Here is a 27,709-nt window from a genome sequence, read left to right on the forward strand (position 1 = left end):
TGGATTTAAAACAAGGGGAAATTAACCATTCCCCTCCTTCCTCCCACCAACTCCTGGTGAATCAAGATCCAAAACCCCTTTGGATCTAAAACAAGGAAAAAATCAATCAGGTTCTTAAAAAGAAGGTTTTTAATTAAAGAAAAAGGTAAAAATCATCTCTGTAAAATCAGTATGGAAATCAACCTTACAGGGTAATCAAACTTAAAGAGCTCAGAGGACTCCCCTCTAGTCTCAGGTTCAATGTACAGCAAACAAAGAGAAACACTCTAGTAAAAGGTACATTTACAAGTTGAGAAAACAAAGGAAAACTAACACGCCTTGCCTGGCTATTTACTTACAAGTTTGAAATAGGAGAGGCTTGTTTAGAAAGATGTGGAGAACCTGGATTGATGTCTGGTCCCTCTCAGTCCCCGAGAACGAACACACTCCCCAACAAAGAACACAAACAAAAGCCTTCCCCCCCCAAGATTTGAAAGTATCTTGTCCCCTTATTGGTCCTTTAGGTCAGATGCCAGCCAGGTTACCTGAGCTTCTTAACCCTTTACAGGGAAAAGGATTTTGGAGTCTCTGGCCAGGAGGGATTTATAGTACTGTACACAGGACAGCTATTACCCTTCCCTTTATAGTTATGACAGCAACTTTAAAGGAGCATGTTCTCTAATTGATCAACAACGTTAACCGGGACGACTTTAAGTGACGAGTTACTGTACTTAAGTTATTTAAAGAGCTAAGTGTGGCTAGAGTAGTGTTATAATACTGGCAGTACTGATTCACATTTGAGGGTTTTTCCTCTGTACTCTGTGGTATATTTGCTGTTCTTAACTCTTTATTACTCTCCCAGGTGGGTGTAGGAACCTATATTACTTTCAATATGTGGTTGTTGTTGTTTTTTTCAGTTGGACATGAACCTGAACGCTGGTCTGTCTATAGAAGATACCTTGAATTTTATGTGCTTGAGTCAAAGTTAACAGAATTTCATGGTACGTTTTCACTTCCTACTTCAGTGATTGCTTTTTAGAATTGAGCAGAAATTTAAGATACTAAAATGTTTCTTTTTGGTTTTAAGAATAAATGAATCTGCTTGACTTTTTACTAATTTATAGGTACCTTTACTGATGCTCAACTTCCATCAAAAAGGATCATTGGTCCAAAGAACTATGAATTCTTAAAGACAAAGAGGGAAGAGTTTCAGGAGTACCTGCAGGTACAAGACAATCTACTGTCGTTCAATTTTTTAAGTAGATTGTGTAATTGTGAAGCTTATAAAGGTTAACACACTCCAATTTTTTTCCAAATGTAATAAAAATGAAAGTATTTGGATGAATGTGTAATTTCTAGGATACCATAGCACTGTTTTAAACATCTGTTGTTGTTACTATAGAGAATCTAGTTTTTAAGAATCTTCTTTCATCTACTCTTTCTTTTATGTCCCCCCAAAGAAACTTCTGCAACATCCAGAGCTGAGTAACAGCCAGCTTTTGGCTGACTTTCTGTCTCCGAATGGTGGAGAGACGCAATTTCTCGATAAAATGTTGCCTGATGTAAATCTTGGTAGGTAACATAGTTGCTCTTTATTCCGGTAAATAGCTCTCTTGTAGAAACTGTAATGCACCAAATTAAGTGAGGGTCCATTAATACTGAGAAACTGGACTTTTATAAGTTCTGGGTGTGTGAAACGTGATGTCTCTCTTCTGCTATACAGCTGTTACAATCCAGTCATTTTTCCAACAGTCAGATATTTTGATGCTTGCATTCCTATCCATTCCCAGAAGGGAAAGTATTGTGAAGCTTTGGAAAATCTGGTCCGCATATGGATGCCTTCTGAATATCTAAGCCCAGTACTTCCAAAATCCATTGCTCATGGAGATCAGATCCTCTCGTCTTCAAGTAATTCAAGATGATGAATGGCATTAGCCCAGATTTGATTTTTCAAGAATCAATCCAAGGAGACAGCTGTTTGTTTGGGGTTTTTTTTAATGTTGATAGAGGCAGTGTATTGATTTAACTTACCTTTGAACGTTAGCTGGTCGGCCCTATTTAAGTTAATTTGAGAACTGCCAGAATTAATGTCAATTTCGTGTACTAATGTTGGGTCCATTGTATAACATGGTGTCCTAAATTCAACACAGTATCCTATGTAGTTAAACAAGATGGTAATTTCTGTTTCTTCTGATGACCTGTTTAGCTGTAGGCCCATTTTTTATGTTTTGGCAATTGTGAGCTTCTCTTTCATTAGTAATGTTTTTTTTTCCTATTGATATAACAAGATGTCCAAACAAATGTGTATTGTGGGTGAATGTTTCAGGTGTTCTGAAGAGTCATGTCTTATCTGGTCCCAAGCTAGGTGCTCCCCAAACATACATTTGCTCTCAACATTTCACAAGGTTTCTGATCAGAGGTTAGTTTGTTATGAGATGTGACATATATCCTGTCACATCAACAGTCTTAAAATTACTAACCTCTGACCAGAAACCTTGTGAAATGTTGATGTAATGATATATAAAGTCTTCCCTAAATTTCCCTTTTATAATATTTAAAGATAAGAAAATCATAATTATTGAATTGGATATTTAATTTTTAAAATATTTTTAAACTATATATTTTAAATATATTTTTCATTTTTATTACCTTTAAACTGTTCTGTTGTGCTTCTGATATTCTTATTCAGGTTAATGTGGGTAGCTTTAAGACTAGGTCTACAGTCTCCCCAATCCTGTAAATCCATTCTAACAGGAGTACTTTCTTGAACTTGCAACATTGTGCATTGCACTAGTATCTGCAGACTGGATGACTCTTATTACTGGGAAAGAGGAGAGCAAATACTGTCTCGGAAGTCTAAGGTTTAGGACTTTCCTGTGTGATAAAGGCTTGCAGAGAATAAGGAAATGGCTGTTGGAAAACTGGTGTTGAATCATTAGTGACTAGAACTGAAAAATTATTCTTATCCAGATCATTCAAACAGAAAAATCATTGGCACCTAAATTATTGAACAGTTTAGTTTTTTTCGTATTGTGTCCCTGTTATCCCTCCATCCTCAGGATGCCTCTTGCTATTTTTTTCTTATCGTCACATGCCACCCATCCACACTAATGGAGATAAGGCTGTTCATCTCTCCATGGTCCTTTAGAAAACTACAGAGGAAAATCTATGGAACTTAGTTTTCACATTCATAAAGAAATCTTTCTCATGTGTTTGTGATTTTAAATATCTTTTGCTGATAGGTATTACGTACTCAGTTCCTTTTTAAAGTCTGATTCATCCAAAATTTCATAATTTTCTTGTATGTACTCCATATCATTTCAGAGTAATTTGTTTCCTTCAAAAGATTGTGCAATGATACTTAAAATGAAGCAATAGATGTCAGTGGTGTAAGCTAATCCGTTTCAGACTGACATGATAACCTACACACAGTCTCATTTTTTTTTCTTGCTTCACTTCTGTGAAATTTATAATTTAATATAGCTTATTATATATCATGGTTTATTATTCATTTGTATTACAATAGCTCTTAAATGCCCCAGCAAATATTTGTCAGAAACATTATATATCCATGGTAAAAGATGGGCCTTGGCGTGGAGATCTTAGTCTAAATAGACAAAACAGATAAGGGGAAGTGGGATAGGAGAGGAGAACAGAGGAATACTAATAGATATCAGACATGATATTCAGAAGGGCATGTGGTAATATATACTTTTTTGTTCTTAATTGTAGGGAAAATTATAAAATCTGTTCCAGGAAAGCTAATGAAAGAGGTGAGTATATACTGTGTCTCAGTAGCCTATGCTGTGACTATAGTTAGTATCTTTAACTGTCCACTGACAGATTGCTACATGTTGCTTCAGCACAAATTTTAGTTTGGAAACTGTCACTTTTTTTAACTATTGTGACAGGGTCAGGCCAGATGGCTACAGAAGAGTGGTAGAAGGCTGATATATTAATCCCAGATTAAGTAGATCCCTTTTCCCTGGGTAAGGTAACAGGGGCAGTTCCAGAACAAGCAGGAACTTGCTGGAACCAGTTAAGGCAGGCAGGCTAATTAGGACACCTGGAGCCAATTAAGAAGAAGCTGCTAGAATCAATTAGGACAGACTGGCTAATCAGGACACCTGGTATAAAAAGGCTCTCACTCCAGTTAGCAAGGTGTGGGTGTAAGGAGCTGGGAGTGAGAGGGTGTGCTGCGGGAGGAGTATAAGCATTAACAGACAGCAGGAAGAAGATCCTGTGGTGAGGCTAAAGAAGGTGTTGGAAGGAGGCCATGGGGAAGTAGCCCAGGGAGTTGTAGCTGTCGTGCAGCTGTTCCAGGAGGCACTCTAGACAGCTGCAGTCCACAGGGCCCTGGGCGGGAACCCAGAGTAGAAGGCGGGACCGGGTTCCCCCCTAACCTCCCAATTGACCTGGACTGTGGGTTCTACCAGAGGGGAAGTCTCTGGGCTGTTCCCCAACCCACATGGTGAATCTCTGACGCAAGAAAATCTGCCAAAAAACGCAGGACCCACCAAGATAGAGGAGGAACTTTGTCACACTATTTAACTGTCACTGTTGTTCACTGTGTATTTAATTTCAGAAAGGTCAGCATTTGGAGCCATTCATCATGAATTTCATTAACTCCTGTGAATCTCCCAAGCCTAAACCAAGTAGACCAGAGCTTACAATTCTCAGTCCCACTTCTGAAAACAACAAGAAGGTGCAGTAAATTTACAGAGGGGGAAATACTGACCCTTACCTGAGAATGTGAAGAGTAAAGGGGAGAAGCTATAAAGATGACAGTTTGAGTGCCTATGTTTATTGTCTGTTCTTATGGTTGAGGGGTGGAGGTTTTTCCTTTTTTCCAGTGTCCATTCATCTTGGTACTGCTGCCCTCCATGTTTATCCCTGGATGGATTGGAGTCTTTGTAATTTATAGAAACATAGGGATAGAAGGGACCTCGGAGGTCATCTAGTCCAGCTCCTTGCATTGAGGCAGGACCAAGTATATCTAGACCATCCCTGAAGTATTTGTCTAACCTGCTCTTAAAAACCTCCAGTGATGCAGATTCTACACCTCCCTGGGTCACCTGTTCCAGCAATTAGCTATCCTTATTAGGGCTGTTGATTAATCGCAGTTAACTCACGCGATTAACTAAAAAAAAATTAACTGAGATTAAAAAAAATAATCATGATTAATCACACTGTTGAACTATAGAATACCAATTGAAATTTATTAAATATTTTTGGATATTTTTCTACATTTTCAAATATATTGATTTCTATTACAACACAGAATACAAACTGTACAGTGCTTACTTTATATTATTTATTATGAATATTTGCACTGTAAAAATGATAAACAAAAGAAATAGTATTTTTCAGTTCACCTCATACAAGTACTGTAGTGCAATCTCTATCGTGAAAGTGTAATTTACAAATGTAGATTTTTGTTGTTGTTGTTGCATAACTCTTGTTTTTGAGTGCAATGTAAAACTTTAGAGCCTACAAGTCCACTCAGTCCTACTTGTTCAGCCAATCGCTAAGACAAACAAGTTTGTTTACATTTATGGGAGATACTGCTGCCTGCTTCTTATTTACAATGTCACCTGAAAGTGAGAACAGGCGTTCGCCTGGCACTTTTATAGCTGGCATTGCAAGGTATTTATGTGACAGATACGCTAGACTTTCGTATGCCCCTTCATGCTTCAGCCACCATTCCGGAGGACATGCTTCCATGCTGCTGCTGATCATTTAAAAAAAAAAAAAAAAGCCACCAGTGCATAATTAAATTTGTGACTGAACTCTTTGGGGGAGAATTGTATGTCCCCTGCTCTGTTTTACCCGCATTCTGCCATATATTTCATGTTATAGCAGTCTGATTTACGAATACTGTCACTGCAGATTTGACAAAATGCAAAAAAGGTACCAATGTGAGATTTCTAAAAATAGCCACAGCACTTGACCCAAGGTTTAAGAATCTGAAGTGCCTTCCAAAATCTGCAAGGGACGAGGTGTGGAGCATGCTTTCAGAAGTCTTAAAAGAGCAACACTCAGATGTGGAAACTACAGAACCCAAACTACCAAAAAAGAAAATCAACCTTCTGCTGGTGTCATCTGACTCAGATGATTAAAATGAATATGCATTGGTCTGCTCTGCTTTGGATCGTTATCGAGCAGAACCAGTCATCAGCATGGATGAGTAGCCTCTGAAATGATGGCTGAAGCATGAAGGGACATATGAATCTTTAGCGCATCTGGCACGTAAATATCTTGCGACACCGGTTACAACAGTGCCATGCTAATACCTGTTCTCACTTTCAGATGACATTGTAAACAAAAAGTGGGCAGCATTATCTCTTGCAAATGTAACCAAACTTGTTTGTCTGAGTGATTGGCTGAACAAGAAGTAGGACTGAGTGGACTTATAGGCTCTAAAGGTTTACATTGTTTTATTTTTGAATTTAGTTATTTTTTTTACATAATTCAACATTTGTATAGTACTTATATAGGTGAATTGAAAAAACTATTTCTTTTGTTTTTTTACAGTGCAAATATTTGTAATAAAAAATAAATATAAAGTGAGCACTATACACTTTGTATTCTGTGTTGTAATTGAAATCAATATATTTGAAAATATAGAAAACATCCACAAATATTTAAATAAATGGTATTGTATTATTGTTTAACAGTGCGATTAATCGTGATTAACTTTTTTAATCGCTTGACAGCCCTACTTATAATTTTTTCCTAAAATCTAACCTAGATCTCTGCTGATGATGATTAAGCTGATCACTGAAAGCAGTACACAAAGTTGAGGTGGAGAACAATTGATCACTGTCCTATTTGTAACAGCCCTTAAATATTTGAAGAATGTTATGAGGTTCCTCCTCAGTCATGTTTTCTCAAGACTAAATATGCCTGTTTTTTCAGTCTTTCGTCGTAGGGCAGGTTTTCTAAACCTCTTATAATTTTTCATGAACTCCTCTGGACTCTCTCCAATTTGTCCACATCTGTACTTCAGCTGAGGCCTGACCAGTGCAAAGTAGAGTGGGACAATTACCTCCTGTGTCTTCTGTATCATACTCCTGTTAATACACCTCAGAATATTCTACCTCTACCTTGATATAACGCTGTCCTCAGGAGCCAAAAAATCTTACCGCGTTATATCGAACTTGCTTTGATCTGCCGGAGTGTGCAGCCCCGCCCCCCCAGAGCACTGCTTTACCACTTTATATCAGAATTCATGTTAGATCGGGTCGTGTTTTATCGGGGTAGAGATGTAGCTCTTTTTGTCAATGCATTGCATTATAGGCTCATATTTACCAAATGTAATGAACACAAAGTACACTTGCAGTCTTGCAAGCAATTGACATGGATAAGTGTTATGATTATTTATTATTTGTACTGGGGCCTACCAGTTATACCATAGTAAGGCATCTTACTGATTTTTCTATATTTACTTAGTCATAAGTCAGTTATTTAGGATTTCTAATACATTTATCACTCTTCAAGTAATTCTCCAAAGAGTAAAGTTGCATTTTGTCTTAAGGCACTCTTTTATACCTGTGGTCCCTGCTATTTCTAGTGGTTAATTTGAAAGGGGCTAGTTTAAAACCTCCAAAGCAATTGTTTAGTTGTCTGAGACTTTCTTAGGCCATAAGAGAAGTATAGTTTTTCTAGTGAACCCAGACGAAAGGGGAGAGTGAGAGCATAAAGCAATCAAAATACAATTCCCATAAATCACTGCAATGCTTGTTTTGAATTGAAATATTTTATTTTTTAGCTGCAATATATTGGTTTGGAGGCATTTGTAACAGGGCTGCTGCTTAATGAGTGGTCCCTTGTGGCCACAGTGCCCTTTGCAGCAGGCTTCCTCTGTTCTCCCTTGTTGGGGCCCCTTACAGACTCCCTGCAGCCTTTCTTAGATGTCCTACTGTCCGCCACTTGGGGCTGGTTTAATGACCACACACAGTCCCACCAAAAAAGTTCATCACTATAATCCAGAGGTTCACACTTATGTCTGGCTCTTCTGCCATCCATGCAGAGCTCTTCATTTGCTACAGTCTGTTCTTCAGAGGGTCACTTTTCATAGCTTTCCCTAGAGTTTAGCTTTCTGCCTTTGGTTTCCTTCTCTTGCCAATGTCTTCTCAGTTCTGAGGGAGAACACAGTTTATATACTGCCCTCCTCCAAAGAGCTCCTCCCGATTGGCTGGAAGAGAGGGGAGCACAGTCTCACCCAGTGTTACAGAGCTCCTGATCTCAGGCCCAGAATGGAACAGTGGATGGTGGGGAAACCCCAGGAGAACTCCTAATTTCCCAGGAATGCTTCCTCTGCTCCATTACCAGGCCATTTCCTGGGCCTTTGTTCATTCCATCTCCCTGGAATGGAGTCTTCTGGCCCCCTCTACTCTTAAAGGGCCAGTACATTACAACATTCAACAAAATTACAACATTCAACAAAATGTTGAAATTTTCTTTGGAAAGCAAACATCTTCTCTTGAAAATTTCATAGTTGAAATCAAATTTTCCATTGAAAATCTGACCAGTCTGAACTGTTTAGTACTGATTGTTTTTACTCTAGTTTTCTTTACATGTTGAAAAACAAACAAATTAATGTTTCTATTTTAGCTTTTCAATGATCTGTTCAAGAATAATGCAAACCGCTCTGAGAATACAGAGAGAAGACAAAATCAAAACTACTTTATAGAGATGATAACAGTAGAAGGAGTCTATGACTACTTAGTGTATGTTGGTAAGAAATTATTTCTTTTTGTACTCTGTATGAAGTGTACCAGAGGTGCAAAAGTTCAGGGTGTTTGATTAATGTGCTGTTTGAAAAGTTTGTCTAAAGCTTACAGTTTGTTATAACAAGGAAGATGCCAGTTAGGGACGCTATCCTGATTTTAAAGTTCTTACTATTGGGGTGTCACAAATGTAGCAGTATCACTCTGATCACTCTGCTTGTATGTTGTATCCCTTTCTCCTCCTCCTCCGCCACACACTTTGTTTTTGTATTTAGAGTGTAAGCTGCTTGAGGTGTAGACCATGTCTTCCTGTGGCCACTCGAATTTAAATAAATAATACCAACACTTGGTATTTTTGTAGTAAAACGTAACACAAACCGATTTAAAAGCTAAATGATCTGCTATAGGGTGGGGGGAATGGGGTCAGGTTGCATGAAGTTAGCTCTCTCTTTTTTGGAAATATCGATGTGCACACTTTTTAAGAAATAAAGCAAGGTACCATGATGATGGGAGCCTTCTTAATAGGTGTAATAATAACTTTGCAGGTAGAGTTGTTTTCCATGTTCCTGACTGGCTGCATCACCTCTTGATGGGGGGAAGAATTCTCTTCAAAAACACATTGGAGATGTACACAGACTACTATCTACAGTACAAATTAGAACAGCTATTTCAGGAGCACCGCTTGGTATCACTGATAACACTCCTGAGAGGTTAGTGAAAAGTCATGCAAATACTTCTTATTTTATCATGTGCTTCTTGTACATGTTTAAACTGCAGTGGTTCTTGTTTATAAGATATTGATGACTTAGTTTTATACTTGTAGCACCTTTTTTGTGAGCAACCCAAAGTGCTTTGCAAACTATATAATGCAACATGTGAAAAAGAACACTTATGCAACCTAAATGAGTCAAAAAATTCCAAAAGTCAGTTTCTGCACAGTGTTAATTTGGTTTTGTTGCACATCCTTGATACTTTATTATATAATTAAGTATTGTGAACAATAATCAACTAAGGCTTATAGTGAGCAAGGAATAGAAGACTAAAAGACTGATAATCAACATGGTGGAGCTAATGATGCAGTAGATATATTGAGTGTAGGAAATTCCTAAAGCTTGTGTTGTATCTTAATCTTTTTTGGAAAATTAATGCTAGTTTTTTTTTAATTGTTTCCCTTTTTTTATAAGGGTGGAGGGAAGGCAGAGAAAATGAAGCCCACAGTTGCTAGCTAACAAGTACCAATTGACCATAGACTGAACAAAATTGGCATATTTAGGAAAATAACTTGGGTGGAGGCTAGTTATGAAAATTACAGCTCCCAAAGAGGTATTGTGAATGAATGAAAATAAAGCGAGGTAGCTTTGAGTTACTAAAACCAAAAGTGGTAGCTGCTCATGAACACTGTAAATATTTTTAGTCCTCTGTAGTAAATATAGCCATTGCAATAGGCCCCATCAGTACTGCAGGGCTGTTTGACATAATGTGAAGAATATCTTTATACAATTATAAGTACAGGGGAATTATAGTTAAGTAACATATAATTAACCTACAGTGGAATTTAGCCAGAATTGTGTGCTGCTGCAGAATTGTGATGCTCTTTAAAAATGGCTTAACACAAGAAATGAGTTGGCAAAACACTTTATTGTATTCCACACAGATAGGGTATTTCTGGATATGAGCAGAACAAGAAGACATCAGGCTATTAACTGGCATGGTTAGAACTTACTTCCAGTTAAGATCATATGGAAAAGAGAAATCTAATTCTGAAGACATTCAAAAGCCTACTATCTGTTTTTAGTTAAATACACAATGTACGACTTTACTGAAAACCAACTCCTAAATGCCATTTTTGTTCCTTTGGTTGTTACAGATGCTGTGTTTTGTGAGAATACTGAACCTCGCTCTCTTCAAGATAAACAGAAACGAGCAAAACAGACCTTTGAAGAAATGATGAGATACATTCCAGGTTCCACATTTATATGACCTATATAAGCTTTTTAATCCTTCAGTGAGGCACGTAGCCCAAATATAACATTCATGCTAACTTTCCAATCCATAAAGTAGTTATCTGGCTGAGATTTTAAAGAGTTACCTAAAATGCTGCTGCTTATTGAGACTTTCATTTTCAAACTTTCATAGTTTTAACGAGGGTTACTCGCACCCCTAGGCCTTTGGTGTAATGGTTAAATAATGACATTGTGCAGGTCAGGAGGAGCGTGGGATCTGAACCAGATAAGAGACTGACACTGATCTTGAGCAAGTCACTCCGCTTCTTTGAATAACATTTGGCCCAGCTGAAAACTGGGTAAAAAGCAGGGCTGCAGTGAAAATCTGAAGAAGAATCTCATGTGAGCTGTACTTTCCCTATATAAATTAGGGAAAAAATCCTGTGATTAGAGGTCATCCAATAATAATTCATTGCAAATGTAATTTTAAGTTGTTCTCTGAGTGCTGGTCTCTGTGTGTTCTGCACATGGGTATGCATGAGCTCCGTGCGCCTGATACTGAAGATTTCTAGCAAGTAGAATCCATTGGTCTGCGTCTGAATACTTGTTCCCCTTGTGCTCCATATCAAGGATATATGGGTTGGTGCAAACTGATGCCAGTTCCTTCTTACACCGGTGCGTGGCCTGAGTTGGAATCCTCTGTGTCCAAAGCTATGTTTGCATCGTCACTCAAAAACCTGGACATACAATTGTATATAGTTTTAGTATTCTTAGTGTGTTTATAGTTTAGTTAGTCTAGTTTAGTTTTCCCTGAACAACATTGCTCCCTTTACTGTCTTGGGGAGGCTCACGTTTCTGCCAACTGCAGCATCTAACCCTCTTTCTCTCTCCAGACCCATGTGGCATGAGAACTTTGACTGAGGAAGTACCCCTTGGAAAAGGCCATGAGACCCAGTAGAATCCAGGCCAAGGAGATCCCCTGGTTCATTGGCCTCAGTCTAAGAGTGGTGCCCCTCTGAGCAAGAGTTCAGGAGCAGATGCCAGAGCTGTTAAGCCCAAGGAATCAATGCCTTGAGCCTCTCACACGACTAAGGGACACTCTCATAAACACAAAGACAAATATGCTCCTACAAAAAAGGATCCCTCCCTGACTCTGCCCAGTCAGGTGAGTCCTAATGCATGGGTCCTAAAGACTTAGGTCCACCTAAACCTTCCAACCATGAGGGTAAGGTGTTCAAGAGAAAGGATCTATTGGTACCAACTGTGGCTACAGCTATACAAAAGATCAGCACCTATTGACACCAACTGGGAACTCCAGGTTGAACTCTTCTTCCACAGTAGTAACTTGCTCCCAGAAGGATCTGTTGACTACCGTAACATTGGATGCACTGGAGCAGTCAGTCCTGATCACTGGGACACCTCATGCCCTGGGATGGCCTGAAACCTATACCTCTCCAGAGGATATTTTCATAAAAACATAAGAAAGGCCGTACCGGGTCAGACCAAAGGTCCATTTAGCCCAGTATCCTGTCTACCGACAGTAGCCAGTGCCAGGTGCCCCAGAGGGAGTGAACCTAACAGGCAATGATCAAGTGATCTCTCCCCTGCCATCCATCTCCATCCTCTGACAGAAAGAAGCTAGGGACACCATTCCTTACCCGTCCTGGCTAATAGCCATTAGTGGACTTAACCACCATGAATTTATCCAGTTCTCTTTCACCCTACCTTACCCTCAATCTTCTGTCCTTTTTAGTCCAGCCCTCCTGAGGGACATCGTGACATCAGAGGAAGAAACCCCTTTGAAGAGAAGTGGATACTCCCATTCACAAGTTGGCACATTCATCCACCGGTATCGCTAGTGGAACCAGAACCTACCTTCTCGTTATCAGAATCTGATGTTCCTGACACATAGGGAGGCTAGCTTGGACAGAGACTCTAGGAGGTCTTGGACCCATCCTCCACCTGGATATCACAACCTAGGGGACTGATGGTACCCAATGCCTTGCAGTCCCCCCCAGCTTGTTGACTCTTCATATTGGCCCTATTGGGCACCACAGGATCCCTATGCTAGGCACTCCAGATCTGAACATGAATCCCACTGCACCCTCTCCTCCTCGCTGACACCAGCTGGCTCTTTTCAAGTATGCAGAGGAGGAAATCAATCCAGATCCACAGGTACCAATAGGTATTTCATCCTCCTTACCTGATGAGGCAGTTGCCCCATCTTCACCATCTCTGCTTGATGATCACAGGCAGTACCAAGGGGTCTTGCAGAGGGTGGTGGCTAAGTGCCAGATTCCTCTTGAAGCAATCCATGTTATGCAGCATTGGCTCTTGGATATCTTGAAGCCCTCTGGCCCAAGCTGGATGGCTCTCCCAATAAACGAGGCCATTATTGAATCATCCAAGGCAGTTCTTGTTTCCTATGCCCCACCCCACTCCCCGAAAAGGTCTGAAAGGCGATATTTTATACCCACTAAAGGTGCAGTTTCTGTTTACTCACCCTGGTCCCAACTCTCTAATTGTAGCCACATATTTTCTCTGTTGCCACAGTGAAATCCAGGCTAGAAAACACCAAGGCACCCCCTGCAGACAAAGGAGCTAAACGCCTTGACTTTCTAGGGAGGAAGGTATTTGAATCCACCAGTCTTGACTTTAGAATTGCTAACTACCAGGCCCTGTTAGCAAAAAAGATTTCACAAATTACTCCAAATTCTTGGAGCTCAAAGACAAACTCCCTCAGGAGGACATGGCTCAATTCCAAGCCCTCATGAAGCTGATACCATATCTAGAGTTATAGCTGCAGCAATAGTTATGAAGTGTGAATCTTGGCTTCACTCCTAGGGGTTCCCCAAGGATGTCCAGTACTGAAGACTTGCCTTTTGAGTCTGATCTCTTCAATGAAAAGACTAACAAGTCTTTACACTTGCTAAAAGACTCCAGGACAACCCTCCGTCCTCTGCTCCAAAGAGAAAATACCACAAACAGGAGTATAAGCCAAGAACTCTCCCTCAGCTGTTCTATCACCAGTTCCCTTACAAACTGCCATGGAAAGAGCGGAGACTACGAAGATCCAGCCCTGCACTTCCTCCACCTCAGCTGCAGCCACTCTACCTCACCCACCACCCAAGAATTACTTTTGACAGGATGCTCGAGAACCGCGTACCCTTGTTGATGTAATTTCCTACTTACTCCCCCCCCCCCCCCTGCCCCCCCGCCCCAAACTGCTAACTGGTCCCTTTTGCCCACAACTGGAGGGCACTAACAACAGACAAGTGGGTATTAGAGATCATCCACTCTGGCTACATTGTCAAGTTTTTCTTCCGGGCCCTCCTCAGGGACTACTCTCACAAGGAAATCCTCTCTTGGGAGGTAAACACTCTACTAGAATTAGTGCCACCTCAACATGAAGACAAAGGGTTCTACTCCCTATATTTCATAGTTCCCAAGAAAAAAGGAGAATGGAGACCCATTCTCAACCTATGTTAGTTGATATCTTTATTTGCAAATCAAAATTCCACATGGTCATGCTGGCATGAGTAAGTCCCCCCTGGAGAAGGGCACATGGTTCGTGGCTCTCAGCATGAAAGTTGCTTATTTTCACATGGACATTCATCTGGTCCACAGAAGGTTCTTCAGATTTCTGGTAGGACAAGAGCATTACAAGGTCAGATTACTGCTATTCAGGCTGGCATCGGAACCCGGGGTCCTCACTAAAGTCCTCTCAGTGGTGGCAGTCTAGATGAGACAAAACAGATATACCAGCTTCCCCTACCTGCACCATTAGCTCATAACTGGCAGATTAGTCAGGACATCCAGTCAGTGACCCTATCCCTACTCTGTGTTCTGCCATCCTTGGGAACCTGTGTAAACAGAGAAAATACAGACTCGGTCTCTTAGAATTAAGGGCAGTCTGCCTAGCCTGCAATGCATTTCTCACACTTACATGGTTCCATCATATTCAGATAATGTCAGACAACGTGATGATGATCTTCTATATAAGCAAACAAGGTGGAGTGAAATATCTTCCTCTCTGTATAGAGTCCGTCAATTATAGAACTAGTGCATTGGAAACCACATCACACTCTTGGCAACATACTCACCATATGCGCACACAGTCTCGGCAGACACTCTCCCACATACCATAAGTGTGAGATACACAATTCAGTTCTGAACAAAATCTTCACTCAGTGGAGAACATCATTTTGAGACCTCTTCGCCTCCCAGACGAACAAGAAGTTCAACCTAGACTGCTCCAGAGCAGCACTTGGTCAGGTCTCCAGGGGCGATAATGCTCTGTTATCCTGGACAGACCACCTGAGGTATACCATTCTTCCCCACAGGTTCTGCAAAAGATTTGTCACAAGAAAGCTCAAGCCATGCTGATCACACCCAACTGGCTCAGACATTTCTGTTTGCTGTTTACAAATGTCAACCTGTTCTCCCATCAGCTTCGACCCCTTCCTGGATCTGTTAATTCAGGAGAATGCAAGATCAAACATCTCAGCCTGGACCCTTTTCAGCTCATGGTTTGGTATTTGGATGGGCAACAGACCTAGAATGTTTGTGTTTGGAGGTTGTTCAAGATAATCTCAATCAAAGCAGAAGAGACTGTCAGAAAATGCTATTTAGTTAAATGGAGATGTTTCTCTACCTGGAGACAACAGAACTAATTATCCCCCTAATCAACAGGAATACCTGCTATTTTAGACAACCTACTACCCTCAAGACATTGGGACTTTCTGTTAGCTCACTGCAAGTCCACGTAGCAGCAATCAATGCCTTCCATCCTCTCGTGGAAGGCTGTTTTGTTTTTACTTAACAATAGTCATATTGCTGAAAGGTCTCATTAGGTTCTTCCCACTGGTGGTGCTATGGGACATCAGTCTTGACCTCTCAGTACTTACCAGACCACCCTTTGAACCACTGGCCATATGTTCCATGTCCTGCCTGTCCATGAAGGTCACTTTCTTAATCACCATCATGTCTGCCAGAAGAGTGAATGAGCTGGGAGCATTCATAGCTGACTTGCCCTATTCCACATTTCATAATGAGAGAGTTTCTCTTTGCGTCCACCCAAAATTCTTCCTTAAGGTAATTTCCAAATTTCACATAAATCAACTTATCTTAAATAAATCAATATTCTTTCCAAAATTTCATGCAACCAATGAGAAGACTACTCTCTCTCTTGACATCGGAAGGGCGTTAGCATTCTATCTGCAAAGAACTAACCAATTACGAAAAGGCCTACTATTTGTCGCTCTAGTGGAACAATCAAGGGGACAAGCATCTGCCCAGAGACTCTCTAAGTGGGTCTCTGGCTATATCGTTCTTTAGCAGCTGGTGTATAATGCACTGCCGGATGGGGTGCGGGCCCATTCCATTACAGCACAGGCATCCTCCATATTATCTCTTTGAGAAGTATCTATGCTGGAAATTTGTAAGGTGGCAACTTGAAGCAGTTCTTTGAGTAGATGCAGCCGTGTATTCCACTTAGGTGTGTGCGCTGCCCAGAGCACCGGAGCCGGAGAATTTTGCCTAGCGGTACCCACAGGAGGTAGCGCTCGTGCCTCATGCTCATAGCGCCTCCCCTGGCTATATGAGGCAGTGCTGCCTTAACCCCCCCACAGTTGCTTCTTACCACCAGTGGCTGGAGTTGGAGCTCTGTGTGGTTCTTGATCTCCCAATCTCTCTTCATGGTCTTACCCTGTAGTATATAGTTAGTTAGTACCCTTAGTGTTGGATTGTGTTAGTTAGATGAGTTAAATACTTCCCTAGTGTTACCCCTAACAACGATCCTCACACGTGGTGTTTGCTGTGCTTGGGTGAGGCTCACATCAAAGAATGGTGTTTTGGTTTGCAAATTGTTCACAAAATGGACTTAGGTGGCATGGGGTCTTTGCCTAAAGCAGCACCTGCTCAAAGAGTCCATGCAGCCCGCTTTGACTCCAAGGTCAGGTTCTGAGAGTGCTGCCAGTTTGCATTCTGGAGCTGGTGACTATCTGAAGAGACGGAGGAGCTGCTCCCCATCAAGTGCACCGAGGAAAAGGTCGCATAAGACCAATCAAGACCCTCCAGGTTTCATGCACCATCTTGTACCACCGATGTTACTGTGATAGCACTCATCACCCTCCACTTTGGCATTATCAGATATATCAGTACTGCTGCTAACTTCAGAGCTGATGCCACTCTGAGCACCAGAGACAACGGAGGCATACTTGGTGTCGGTGGTACAGTTTCTACCATCAGTGCCAGTCCCTCCCTGGTTTTGGGAGACAGATGAATCAGACTAGTAGCTCGCACCCTCAGGGCTGGCTCTATTTTTATCCCTGGAAATCCGAGATGACTTGGTGTCCAGGTTGTGATTTTCCTCCTTCCGTTCTCCATCACGTAGCCCACATTGGGAACATTCATGGAGCATCCTGGGTACTGGGATTGGCACTTGTGTGGCAGTTGGGATAGGACCCCCTGCCCTAGCACCTACTGGCCACTAACGCCCTCTCATTATGCCCAGTGGCCTCCATAGAATTTGTGGGAGGCTCCTCGGTCATGGTGGTTGCACTCCTCATCTCGCTCCAAGGTAAGATCACTAGGCATGTCTGTGGTGGGGGACGTTGATGTCCCACAGGTTCAGGCACCAGTGAGTCTTCCCTTTGTGAAGTCTCCAGAGTTGTCCCATCCAGACCCACCAGTCCAAGAACGGGATCCACCCTGCTGCAGTTAATTGCCTATTCATCATCCTCAGACAATTCAACGGTGCCTGGCTCTTCCTCTCCTTCGGTGCCTGAGGACTTCAGGGTCTACCGTGACATTTTGCAATCTGTGGCTTCTTCCCTGGGCATTCTCCCTGCAGGAGAATATCCATAAATTGTTGGATATCCTGCAGCCATCTGCCCCTGGGAGAATGGCCCTCCCTATTAATGAGGCAGTCCTGGAGCTTGTGAAGTTTCTTTTTGGAGCATGCCAGCTTTGGTGCTGCCTGCTGCAGAGCATTTGGAGAAATGCTATTTCCATTCATACCTGAAACATTACACCTTAGTCCAGGCCTATTCTGCAGATGCAGCTGTTGGGACAGCGGTATTATAGACATCTATAGTAACTGCATCCTCACACCACCTGTCCTGTTTGATTACTGCTTACCAATCACCCACATGTTGAATACACATAGGAACCAGCTCTCAAAGAAATGAAAGTTACTTACCTGTAGCCTGAGGTTCTTCGAGAAGTATGGTCTCTGTGTTCCACTCCCCTTCCTCCTTCCTTTCTGCTTTGGATCCTATCTGATTTGCGATAAGAGAAAGAACTGGAGAGACATTGGTCCACATCTGTCAAGGCTGATTCCCCACTCTGGCATTTTGAGTGCAGAAGGTGGGAGCCCGCAAGGGTTTTAAAAATTAATACTTGCTACTCCAGGCTTGTATGAAACTCTCAAGGTTACAGCTTTTCTCTGACCTTGCCTTGGTAAATGCTGCCACCACGCACGTGAAAAACTGCCTCTTGCAAATCCTGGAAAAACTCACTTGGGAAGTTTTCCCTGAAACCCTCAGCTTTTCCACTCCTCCCTCGGGGAAGCCGAGACGCAAACAAACAAAAGGAAAACCCAGCTGTTGCCACCAGCTAATTGAAAAACAGATGCACAGACCTTATAAGACACAAAACCAATCAGGTTCTTAAAAAAGGTAAATTTTATTAAAAACAAAAAGAAAGAAAATATATCTGGAACTTAAGCTTTTGCTAGATTTTAAGAGAGCAATTCCAAATATTAAGCACCCAAAATAGCTTTCTTGGGAGTTCAGCTTCAAGTAAACAAAAGCATCTGGAGTTAGCACAGAGGAGTCTATAAGCCTTACAGAAAATAAAAGAAATATAACCCTAATTGCATCTATCTAAATATTCCCTGTCCCAATGAATTCTTCTAGGTATGGATGATGAATTTTCATACCTGGTCCAAACTTTACACGGCATTCCAGCTGCCCCTGTCTCCAGCCCAAAGAGACCAACAGAGAGACAAAGGGAAAACTTTTCCCCCCTTTTAAAAAGTTCTAGCCTTCCCATTGCCTCTTTTGGTCAGGTGCCTACTCCCTTTTCTTTACCTGGGGACTTTTTAACCCTTTACAGGTAAAGCAAGCAGCCACCAAAAGGGACTTTATAGCTAACTGGCTGGCTGGGTGTCCAAAAAAGGGAGCTCCCCCCCTTCATTTATCACAACACCTCTCCTTATACCCTCAGTACGGAGCATGAAGGCGAGTAACTGTGCAGGCATGGACTAATGGATGTTACTTGCTAGAAATCTCTGGTCTCAGGTACATGGAGCACATACATACCCATGTGTGCAATACAGACATCTCAAAGAACCTCCATGTACAGATAAAGAACCCATGTTTTATTACACAAAGCATTAGAGCAGTAAACTCAGGTTGTATTTTTTTCACCTGAAATCTGGCAGTGACTTAGTTCTAGGCCATTGAAAGTAAAACTACAAGTAAAAAGATATATGTGTATATCGCTGCAGTGAGTTGGCTAACAAAGGAATAATTTTTCTCATATTGAGAACGTGAACACATAGGCTTCCACTTCTACGTCTTTAAATTCATTTAGTAGACACTGTGGCTAATTCTTAACTAAAATAGAATAATCAAAGGGGTTCAGAAAGATTTTTGACTTTTGTGGTTATAAAAACAAATTCATTTGAAAGGTAAAGTTATAGCATGCAGGTTTAGAGCCATTGGAAGTGCTGAGGATATGATCCACTGAATTTTGGTCTAGCCATGCTTTACTATAGGACATAACTAATTTGTAATGGCTTTTTGTGATTGGTATGTGTTGGTATCTGGTCTAGATTTGATAGGCAAATGCATTGGAGAAGACGCCAAGTATGAAGGCATCAGACTTCTGTTTGATGGACTGCAGCAGCCAGTGCTTAACAAGCAGGTACTTTTAATTCTGAAAACAATTATATGAGAAACCTTACTGCTTGGTGCCGTGTTTCATAAAGGCTTACAGTGATCTTTTGTGTATCCCAGGTAAATGCAAATTCTCTTTTAATTATTAAAAATGAAGAGCAATATAGTTGTTTTAAAGGGTTGTCATAAGAACTGACCTTGACCCTTTTACAACAGCTACTTTTTCTGTTTTTTAGTTGACTTATGTTCTGCTGGATATTGGGATACAAGAACTGTTCCCAGAACTCAATAAGGTATGTGATGACAAATGCATATAAATGCTGCAGAATAGATCTCCTCTAATCTTAGTCACTTTAGACTCGTCCACTCTATTAATCACAAGCAGATAGACATGAAATCCCAAAGTTACTGTTATCACTACCCATCGAAAGGTTAACTCCATTGAGGAGTCTGTATTTTGTTAGGTTGAAAGATGCCGTCAGATCTTCCAAAGCCCAACTTTTTAATTTTTGCTGATTAAAATTGTTCTCATGAGGCCTATATGTTGTGCTAGAAGTAGAGGTGCCTCCCCAATGGAATTGTGCGGGGCAGCCAGCGGGGTATCCCTGTATGCCTTGTCATTATTGACTGTCAAATTTCTGCAGATGCTGTCTTTGGGAAATTTATCCTGCTTGTTGCATTCTGGTTGAGGTTCAGCATTTTTCCCATCGAATGTGTATTTTGTTGTACCTAATTTTGGTTATTGCTTTCTGGAATTCCCAGTGTCCAGATAAAGGAGAGAGGAATCACATGGATAAAAAGTACTGTATAAGGGCTAAGCACTATTTATATAGTGCATAGTAATCTGGAGGGGTGTGATGTGTTTGTATCTACTATGTATATCAAACTTTTTAAAAGAGAATTGCATAATGAATTTTTTTGTTAGCTAACTTTGATTTTATTTAAAATATAGAACTTGCATCTTAACAATTGAGATTGTAAGCACCACAGCACAGGAGCTGCATCATAGAGTTTGCACAGTGCCAAGCACAGTTTTAGCACTTAACACAAAAATACCCTGTTGTTGGAGCCAAATTAATATTTCAGTTTTTCTTGGTAAATATAAGTTAGTAATGGAGGTAGAAACAAACTAAGGCCATCTATATTGTTTACATTAACGAAAGAGACACCTAACTTACTTAGTTGAAATGAAGACTCTACTGAAGACTTCCAAATGAAGGTTAGAAAAAATGGTTCAAGTTTTTAACCACTGTAAACACTTATATAAAAATCTTACAGGACAAGTTGAATTGTATAATCTGTAGTCATGTTAGACTGAATGTGGATGTACAAAGAACCTATCAAGAAGTTGAAAAAGAAAATGAACTCCGGAAATTGTGTACTCCGGAAATTGACCAGTACAAAATGGGGAATTCACCCCCAAACACTACAAGCAACCAGTCACTCTTTGTGTTACTCAATTGCAGGTATTGTGCACCAGTATGGTCATGCTCAATCCATGCACACAAAATTGATACTGACCTCAGTCAGTCTTGTAGGATCATCACAGGGACTTTGAAACTGACCCCCACACTGTCACTATACTGCCTTTTGGGGATTGCACCACCATCAGTGAGGTGGGATGCCTTCAGTAAAAAGGAGACATTAAAACAGATGCATGATCCAAGACACCGATTGTGTGGTCCACCATCCAAGAGGCTGAAGTCCAGAAAGATATTTGCCTCTGAAAATCCCTTACTTCAAAATACTGTTGTGGAAGGAAATAAATGCCAACGACTCCAGAGAACCTTCAGAACAACTTCCTCCAGACACTTCGAACTGGTTGCCCTAAATCACATGAGAGCTAGGGTGGTAAAGCCTGGTGACACTATGATCAAGTGGAAGTTGATAAATGACCCCAAACGTGAATGTGGAGAGACTAGACCAGTGGTTCTCAAGCCATGGGCCACATGTGGCCCAATTAGCACACAGCTGCAGCCCAGCTGTCTGCTTTTAAAAAAAAAAAAAAAAATCAAAATTTGCTGCTCTGGTCTGGCAGAGGGTGGGGTCAGCTGAGCGGGAGACAGCATCCGGCAGCTCTTCTGGAGTGCTCCTGCCAGCAGAGGGTAGGTGAGTGCCGCATGGGGGCAGGGCATGGGAGAGTGGGTCTGTGGGGGGACTCTGGGCAGTTTGGGGTGCTGGGCAGCATAGGTGTGGGAACTAGAGGTTTTCTGGGGTGCTGCAGCACCCCTAGATTTTAGTGGGGCTCTGCTCCTAGCCCCGCACCTGTGTTCCTGGCTGCCCGGCCAGCCTCGCGCAGCAGGGTCTAGGTCCCGGCTGCCCAGCTCCACACAGGGTTCCGCTCCTGGCCCCACTCCGTGGAGGGATCTCTGGGTTGGGGGCACTGGGCATAGGGGACTATGGGAGGTTGTGGGAGGGGAGGGGCGCTGCGGTTCTCATCCTGCGGCCCCTGTAACATATTGTGGGCCACATATGCGACCCATAGTAATAAGTATGTTGAGAACCACTGGCATAGAGAAACACTTGAACATAGTCTGATGCAGTGCCCCTCTATCAGTATCTTCCACCGCCCAAGGAACTATTTGATACAAGTGATAACGCCAGGTCTTGGTTGTTGTTTTAAAGCGATTAGCTATGAAGATGATGTACAGGAAGAGCGCGAAGCCTTCTGTTCGTGTGTGTGTACATATTACTAAAATTAAGAGTCTCTTCCAAATCAAAGCAAGTCAAACAGGGTTAATTAAAATCTGGGCTATAAACAGGCTGTGATCACAAGGATTTGCACCCTTAAAACCATCATCACAATTCCTTTAACTCAGGGAACATTGACTTTGCTCTTGCTTAATGTTTCAGCCACATAGCTGGGCAGAAGGAGCTTTGAAACTACTCTTGCCGCAGCCACTGGCCTAATTGGCTATAGAGCTATGGCCCTAGCTCTGGAAGCTTGATGCTCTTTTCCTCTCCCCGCTTGGTGGAAGCTGAAAGGGGAGAGGGTCTAGGTCTCTTTCTTGGACTTCGAATTCAGCTACTCCCTCTTTGGCATGTGCGAAGGGGGCCTTTCCTCCTAGGAGGCGAAAGCATTCTAGTGGAGATAACAGGACTAGTATCGGGGTCGGGGTGGGGGGAGACAGCAGAAGAGAGACTGGCAGAAGAAAGGCAACTGGTATATGAGGGGTGGAAAACATGGCACAGGATGAGGGCTAAGATCTGGAGTCCCAAAGTACCAAGTAAAGCAGGGGAGAATAAAATAAAAGACAGTCACTTGATTCTAGTGTGGGGATTACATTTTGATTTCACCCCCATTCCTCCAATCTACCCATCTAATTCCCATTGATTTGGTAGCTGATATTTTCATATATAGCCTCCCTCCTAAAAATTCCCTTCCCTCTACCCCTTTTGAAAGAGCCTTGAAGAGACTCTCTTCTTCTTTCCCTCCAATAAATGGTGGCGGGGGGGTGTGTGGAGAGGGAAAGCCCTGAAATTACAATCCGGTTTTTGCTTAGTTATCAGTTAACTGTTTTTTGCAAAAATCTTGACTCAAGTGTCTGGTCTGGTCTGGCCAGAGTTACTTTGAGACATCTGAGATTTATGTTCATTATAAAAATTAGCAAGTTACGACCAGTTACCTACAGAATGGTCCCTGTTCAGCGTTGGCTTTCTTTTTGTCCAGTTGAGGAATTGTATTAAAACTAAAAATACATTCAGTTTCTGAGCAAGAACACAAAAAATGAGAACTCCTCCCATCAATATTTAAAGAGAGGCTGAGCCTAGCTTTTGGAGCATTGTTGTTACAGAACACTCACTGTGACAGGATCCCTGGGGTGCAGCCTGCGACTGTGGGACCACTGTGCCCCCTTAACTCTCCAGCCTGGGCTGTCTCTCACAATGCTTTGCTAATGACAAGCAGCAAACCCCTCCCAGCACTGTTATCACTCAGCACAACTGCATGTGGAGCCCCACACACAGCTAGATTGCATGAATGCTCCCAGAGCCACTCATGAATCACACAGAGAAAGTGTTTTCTTAAAATTAACAACGTGCTGGGTCATCATCCAAGACTGCTAGAACATGAAATATATGGCAAAATGCAGGTAGTACAGAGGAGGAGACATACAGTTCTCCGCCAAGGTGTTCAGTCACAAATTATTTCATGCTTTTTTTTTTTTTTTAACAAGTATCATCTGCATGGAAGCATGACCTCTGGAATGGTGGCTGAAGCATGAAGGGGCATACGAATGTTTAGCATATCTGGCACGTAAATACCTTGCAATGCCAGCTACAACAGTGCCATGCAAACGTCTTTCTCACTTTCAGGTGACACTGTAAATAAGAAGCAGGCAGCATTATCTCCTGTAAATGCAAACAGACTTGTTTCTCTTAGCGATTGGCTGAACAAGAAGTAGGACTGAGTGGACTTGTAGGCTCTAAAGTTTTACATTGTTTTGTTTTTGAGTGCAGTTATGTAACAATCTACATTTGTAAGCTGCATTTCACAATAAAGAGATTGCACTACAGTACTTGTATGAGGTGAATTGAAAAATACTATTTTTTATCATTTTTACAGTGCAAATATTTGTAATAATATAAAGTGAGCATTGTATATTTTGTATTCTGTGTTGTAATTGAAATCAATATATTTGTGGATGTTTCTACATTTTCAAATATTTAATAAATTTCAATTGGTATTCTTTGTTTAACAGTGCAAATAAAACTGCAATTAATCGCGATTAATTTTTGTATTAATCGTGTGAGTTAACTGCGATTGACAGCCCTAATTTAGATAGAACAATGGCTTTCAGCAGATCGTAACCTTTCCCTTGATACCTTACATGGCATGCTTTATATGCACGATCAGAATTATATATAAATGAGGAATATGGGGATTACAGGGCACTCCCCTGAGGTATAGGTCTCACACTCGCATACTAGGCACATTTTGGGACTCAGTGGAGAAGTCAGCTACTTTTTTAAAAAATAAATCATTTATGCTTCTCCCTCAGCAGCTGCTTGGGATTTTGGGACAGAATCTGCATTTTGAGGCAGCATTGCTTGTTCAAAAGACCTAAATTAGGATGTTTATTTTTGAAATATCCCATTGAAGATCATAGAATTGTACAAGTATAGAAATGTAGGGCTGGAAAGGACCCCAAGGGGTTATCTAGCCCAGCCCTCTCTGCCAAGTATACCTAGACCATCACTGACAGGTGTTTGTCTAATCTGTTCATAAAAACCTCCAATGACAGGAATTCTACAACCTTTCTTGTAAGCTTATTCCAACTTTCTAATAGCTAACCTGATTCTCCCTTGCTGAAAATTAAGTCAATTACTCATTGTCCTACATTCAGTGGCGATGGAAAACAATTGATCACTGTCCTCTTTACAAACAGCCCTTAACACATTTGAAGACTGATCAGGTCCCCCTCCTCAGTTATATTTTCTCAAAACTGAACATGCCAGTTTATTTAACCTTTCCGCACAGGTCAGATTTTCCAACCTTTTATCATTTTTGTTGCTCTCCTCTGGACTCTCCAATTTGTCCACATCTTTCTTAAGTGTGACACTCAGAACCGGAAACAGTACTTCAGCTGAGGCCTCACCAGTGCCGAGCAAAACAAGACAGTTAACTCCTTTGTTCTACATACAACTTTCCTGTGATATGTCCCAGAATATTAGCCTTTTTTGCATCTGCATTACATTGTTGGCTCATATTCAATCTGTGATGCACAACAACCCCCAGATCCTTTTCAGCAGTACTACCATGTAGCCAGCTTTCCCCATTTTGTAGTTGTGCATTTGATTTTTTTTTCCATCCTTATTGCATTTCATCTTGTTGATTTCAGACAAGTTCTCCAATTTGTCAAGGTTGGTTTGAATTCTAATTCTGTTCTTCAAAGTGCTTGCAGTCCCTCCCAGCTTTGTGTCATCTGCAGATTTTATAAACATACTCTCCACTCCATTGGAGTCGTTGCATTGGGAATGTGTTAGGAATGCAACTTCGATGCAGAGTCCCCACCAGAGATTCTGCAGCTCTTTGATCTTTGTGGTGCTGCAGAAGAAGCAGACACCCTCCTCTAGCTGGGTACCTCAGTCAAGTTCACCAGTACCATAGCTGAAGCAGAAGCTCTAGAAAAGACGCGGAGGGAGGGATTCCCTAGAGCAATCATTGACTAAAAAGAAGGGATCACTGCCTCTGGAACCTGGCCAGGTCCATTGAGGCTGACCTGTGAAAAATCCTTGTCAGGAATCATTACCGCTACCAACCCCTCCAGAGGCATATGGAGACCATCTTAGCCTTTCAGTGTCAATATCCCCAGTGGTACAGGAAGGCTTCCAGTCATCGCATCAGGAGCATGCGGTACCACTACAGCCCACACTTCCACAAAAGCCAGTGCAGTCGAGAGGCAAGCCAGCAATGATATCCTCGGTACTGCCATCCCCAGATTCTGGCTACTTATCCCCAATTCTGACTGGCTCTGCTCCTCCATTGTCTGAGGGCTCAGACTCTCTTTTGTCAGACTTGGGGGTACATTCTTCTGTGTCCCAGCCAGTTCTCTGTCAGAGAACTGGGGACCATGGGTGTTACAGTAGTCACAGCACTGGCTGCCTCCTCAGGGGCAATGGCCCAGTCAAGCACGAGTCCCAGGCCCATATCTGTGGCCATTCTGGATGCTGTGGGGCATCCCCCTGCCTGCTAGGACTTCTCTTTACCTGCCTTGTTTGGTTTCCTCAAGGGTGCACCAAGAGAAATGGCACCACAGACAACGTTCTCCAGTACCCAGTACTGAGAGCAGCCGGAAGTCACTTGTGTGGCTTCTCCACCGTAAGACACAGAGCAGCCACTACCTCAGCATCCTGTTGCCTCTTCATCATCACCAGACAAGGCTGTAAAGGTGGCAAGTGACTCACCACCACCAGAGGACCATGAGGCTAATCAAGATCTACTGAGAAGGGTAGCCTCTGTTCTTGACATTCAGGCAGAGGAGGTCTGTGAGAGTTCTCGCAAGTTAGTGGACATTGTTACCAATGGCCCTTTCTAAAATGGCTCTGCTGATTAATGAAGCAACTTATGGAGCCAGTTAAGGCACTTGAGTAGACACCCCGCCCCATATCCCACAACAAAATGTGCCAAGAGGAGGTACAACGACCGTTCTAAAGGATATGAGCACTTATATTCTCATTCTCCTCCAGGCTCCTTAGTAATGGGAGCTACTAACCAGCAGGAGAGGTAAGGACAACCAAGCATCAACATTTAAAGGCAAAGATTCAAAAAGACTAGATTTGCTGGGTCGCAAACTTTAATCCTTGCGAAGTCTGCAATTTAGGATTGCAAACCAGCAGGCACTCTTGAGTCGCTATGACATCACGCTTTGGGAAAACATTAAGTTCAAGGACAGGTTACCAGAGAGCTGCAGGCAGGAGTTCACTGTAATGATGGAAGAAGGTAAGTTGGTTACCAGAACTGATTTTCAGGACAGTTTGGATGGTGTGGACTCAGCAGCTCGAACCATGGCATCAGCTATTACTTTAAGATGTTCATGGTTTCAGTCCTCTGGGCTCCCCCAGAGGTCCGCCAGACCTTTCTCGACCTGCATTCGAAGGTCCTTCTTTGGTTTTGGATGACTTAACAATAAGCTCCAGAGACCCTCTGTGGGATGCCAGGAGATACGTCCTCCCAGTTTGACAATGAATCATGGATAACTGAGTATGGGCTTTCAACCAGTTGTGCACCCATCATATAGTAATTTCATTTAGACCACATTTCCTTAGTTTACTAATGCCTTTTATGACCCTTGCTAGGTGTAATTCATTTTGTGCCTTAGTTTTTAATTTTATCTCTACATTCCTGTGGTATTTGGTACTTGTCCTTAGCTATTTGTCCACTTTTTGTAGAATTCCCTTTGGATTTTCAGGTCATTAAAGAGCTCTTGATGGTGCCATATTGGCTTCTTACTGTTCTTCCTCTCTTTCCTTCACATTGAGCTATTCTCATCATGCGATTGTGCCTTAAATATTGTCTCTGAGAAACTGCTAACTCTCCTGAATTCTTTTTCTCCTTAGTTTTCTTCCCCTGTGACCTTACCTGCCAGTTCTCCAAGTTTTTTTTGGTCTGTTTTTTTGAAGTCCATTGTCCTTATTCTGCTGCTCTCTCGCC

At 41.9% G+C, this 27,709-nt stretch overlaps 1 protein-coding gene across 6 annotated transcripts in view; it reads left to right on the forward strand.

The window, feature by feature from the left end:
* Positions 1-27,709, forward strand: part of SNX14 (sorting nexin 14) — an 83,420-nt gene that overhangs the window by 53,982 nt on the left and 1,729 nt on the right. For 2 of the 6 annotated variants that reach the window (XM_034766090.1, XM_034766093.1), the window contains 10 exons: positions 897-980; positions 1,104-1,204; positions 1,440-1,551; positions 3,712-3,752; positions 4,565-4,684; positions 8,596-8,719; positions 9,257-9,421; positions 10,579-10,674; positions 19,494-19,585; positions 19,794-19,850. In XM_034766090.1, coding sequence (XP_034621981.1) covers positions 897-980; positions 1,104-1,204; positions 1,440-1,551; positions 3,712-3,752; positions 4,565-4,684; positions 8,596-8,719; positions 9,257-9,421; positions 10,579-10,674; positions 19,494-19,585; positions 19,794-19,850 — 992 coding nt within the window. Of the gene's footprint in view, positions 1-896; positions 981-1,103; positions 1,205-1,439; positions 1,552-3,711; positions 3,753-4,564; positions 4,685-8,595; positions 8,720-9,256; positions 9,422-10,578; positions 10,675-19,493; positions 19,586-19,793; positions 19,851-21,023; positions 21,511-23,871; positions 23,914-27,709 lie in introns of those variants that run through there. The other 4 variants (XM_034766094.1, XM_034766091.1, XM_034766089.1 and 1 more) reach the window with 4 other exon arrangements.

The sequence above is a fragment of the Trachemys scripta genome, chromosome 3, assembly GCF_013100865.1.
Source record: "Trachemys scripta elegans isolate TJP31775 chromosome 3, CAS_Tse_1.0, whole genome shotgun sequence".
Lineage (NCBI taxonomy): Eukaryota > Metazoa > Chordata > Testudines > Emydidae > Trachemys > Trachemys scripta.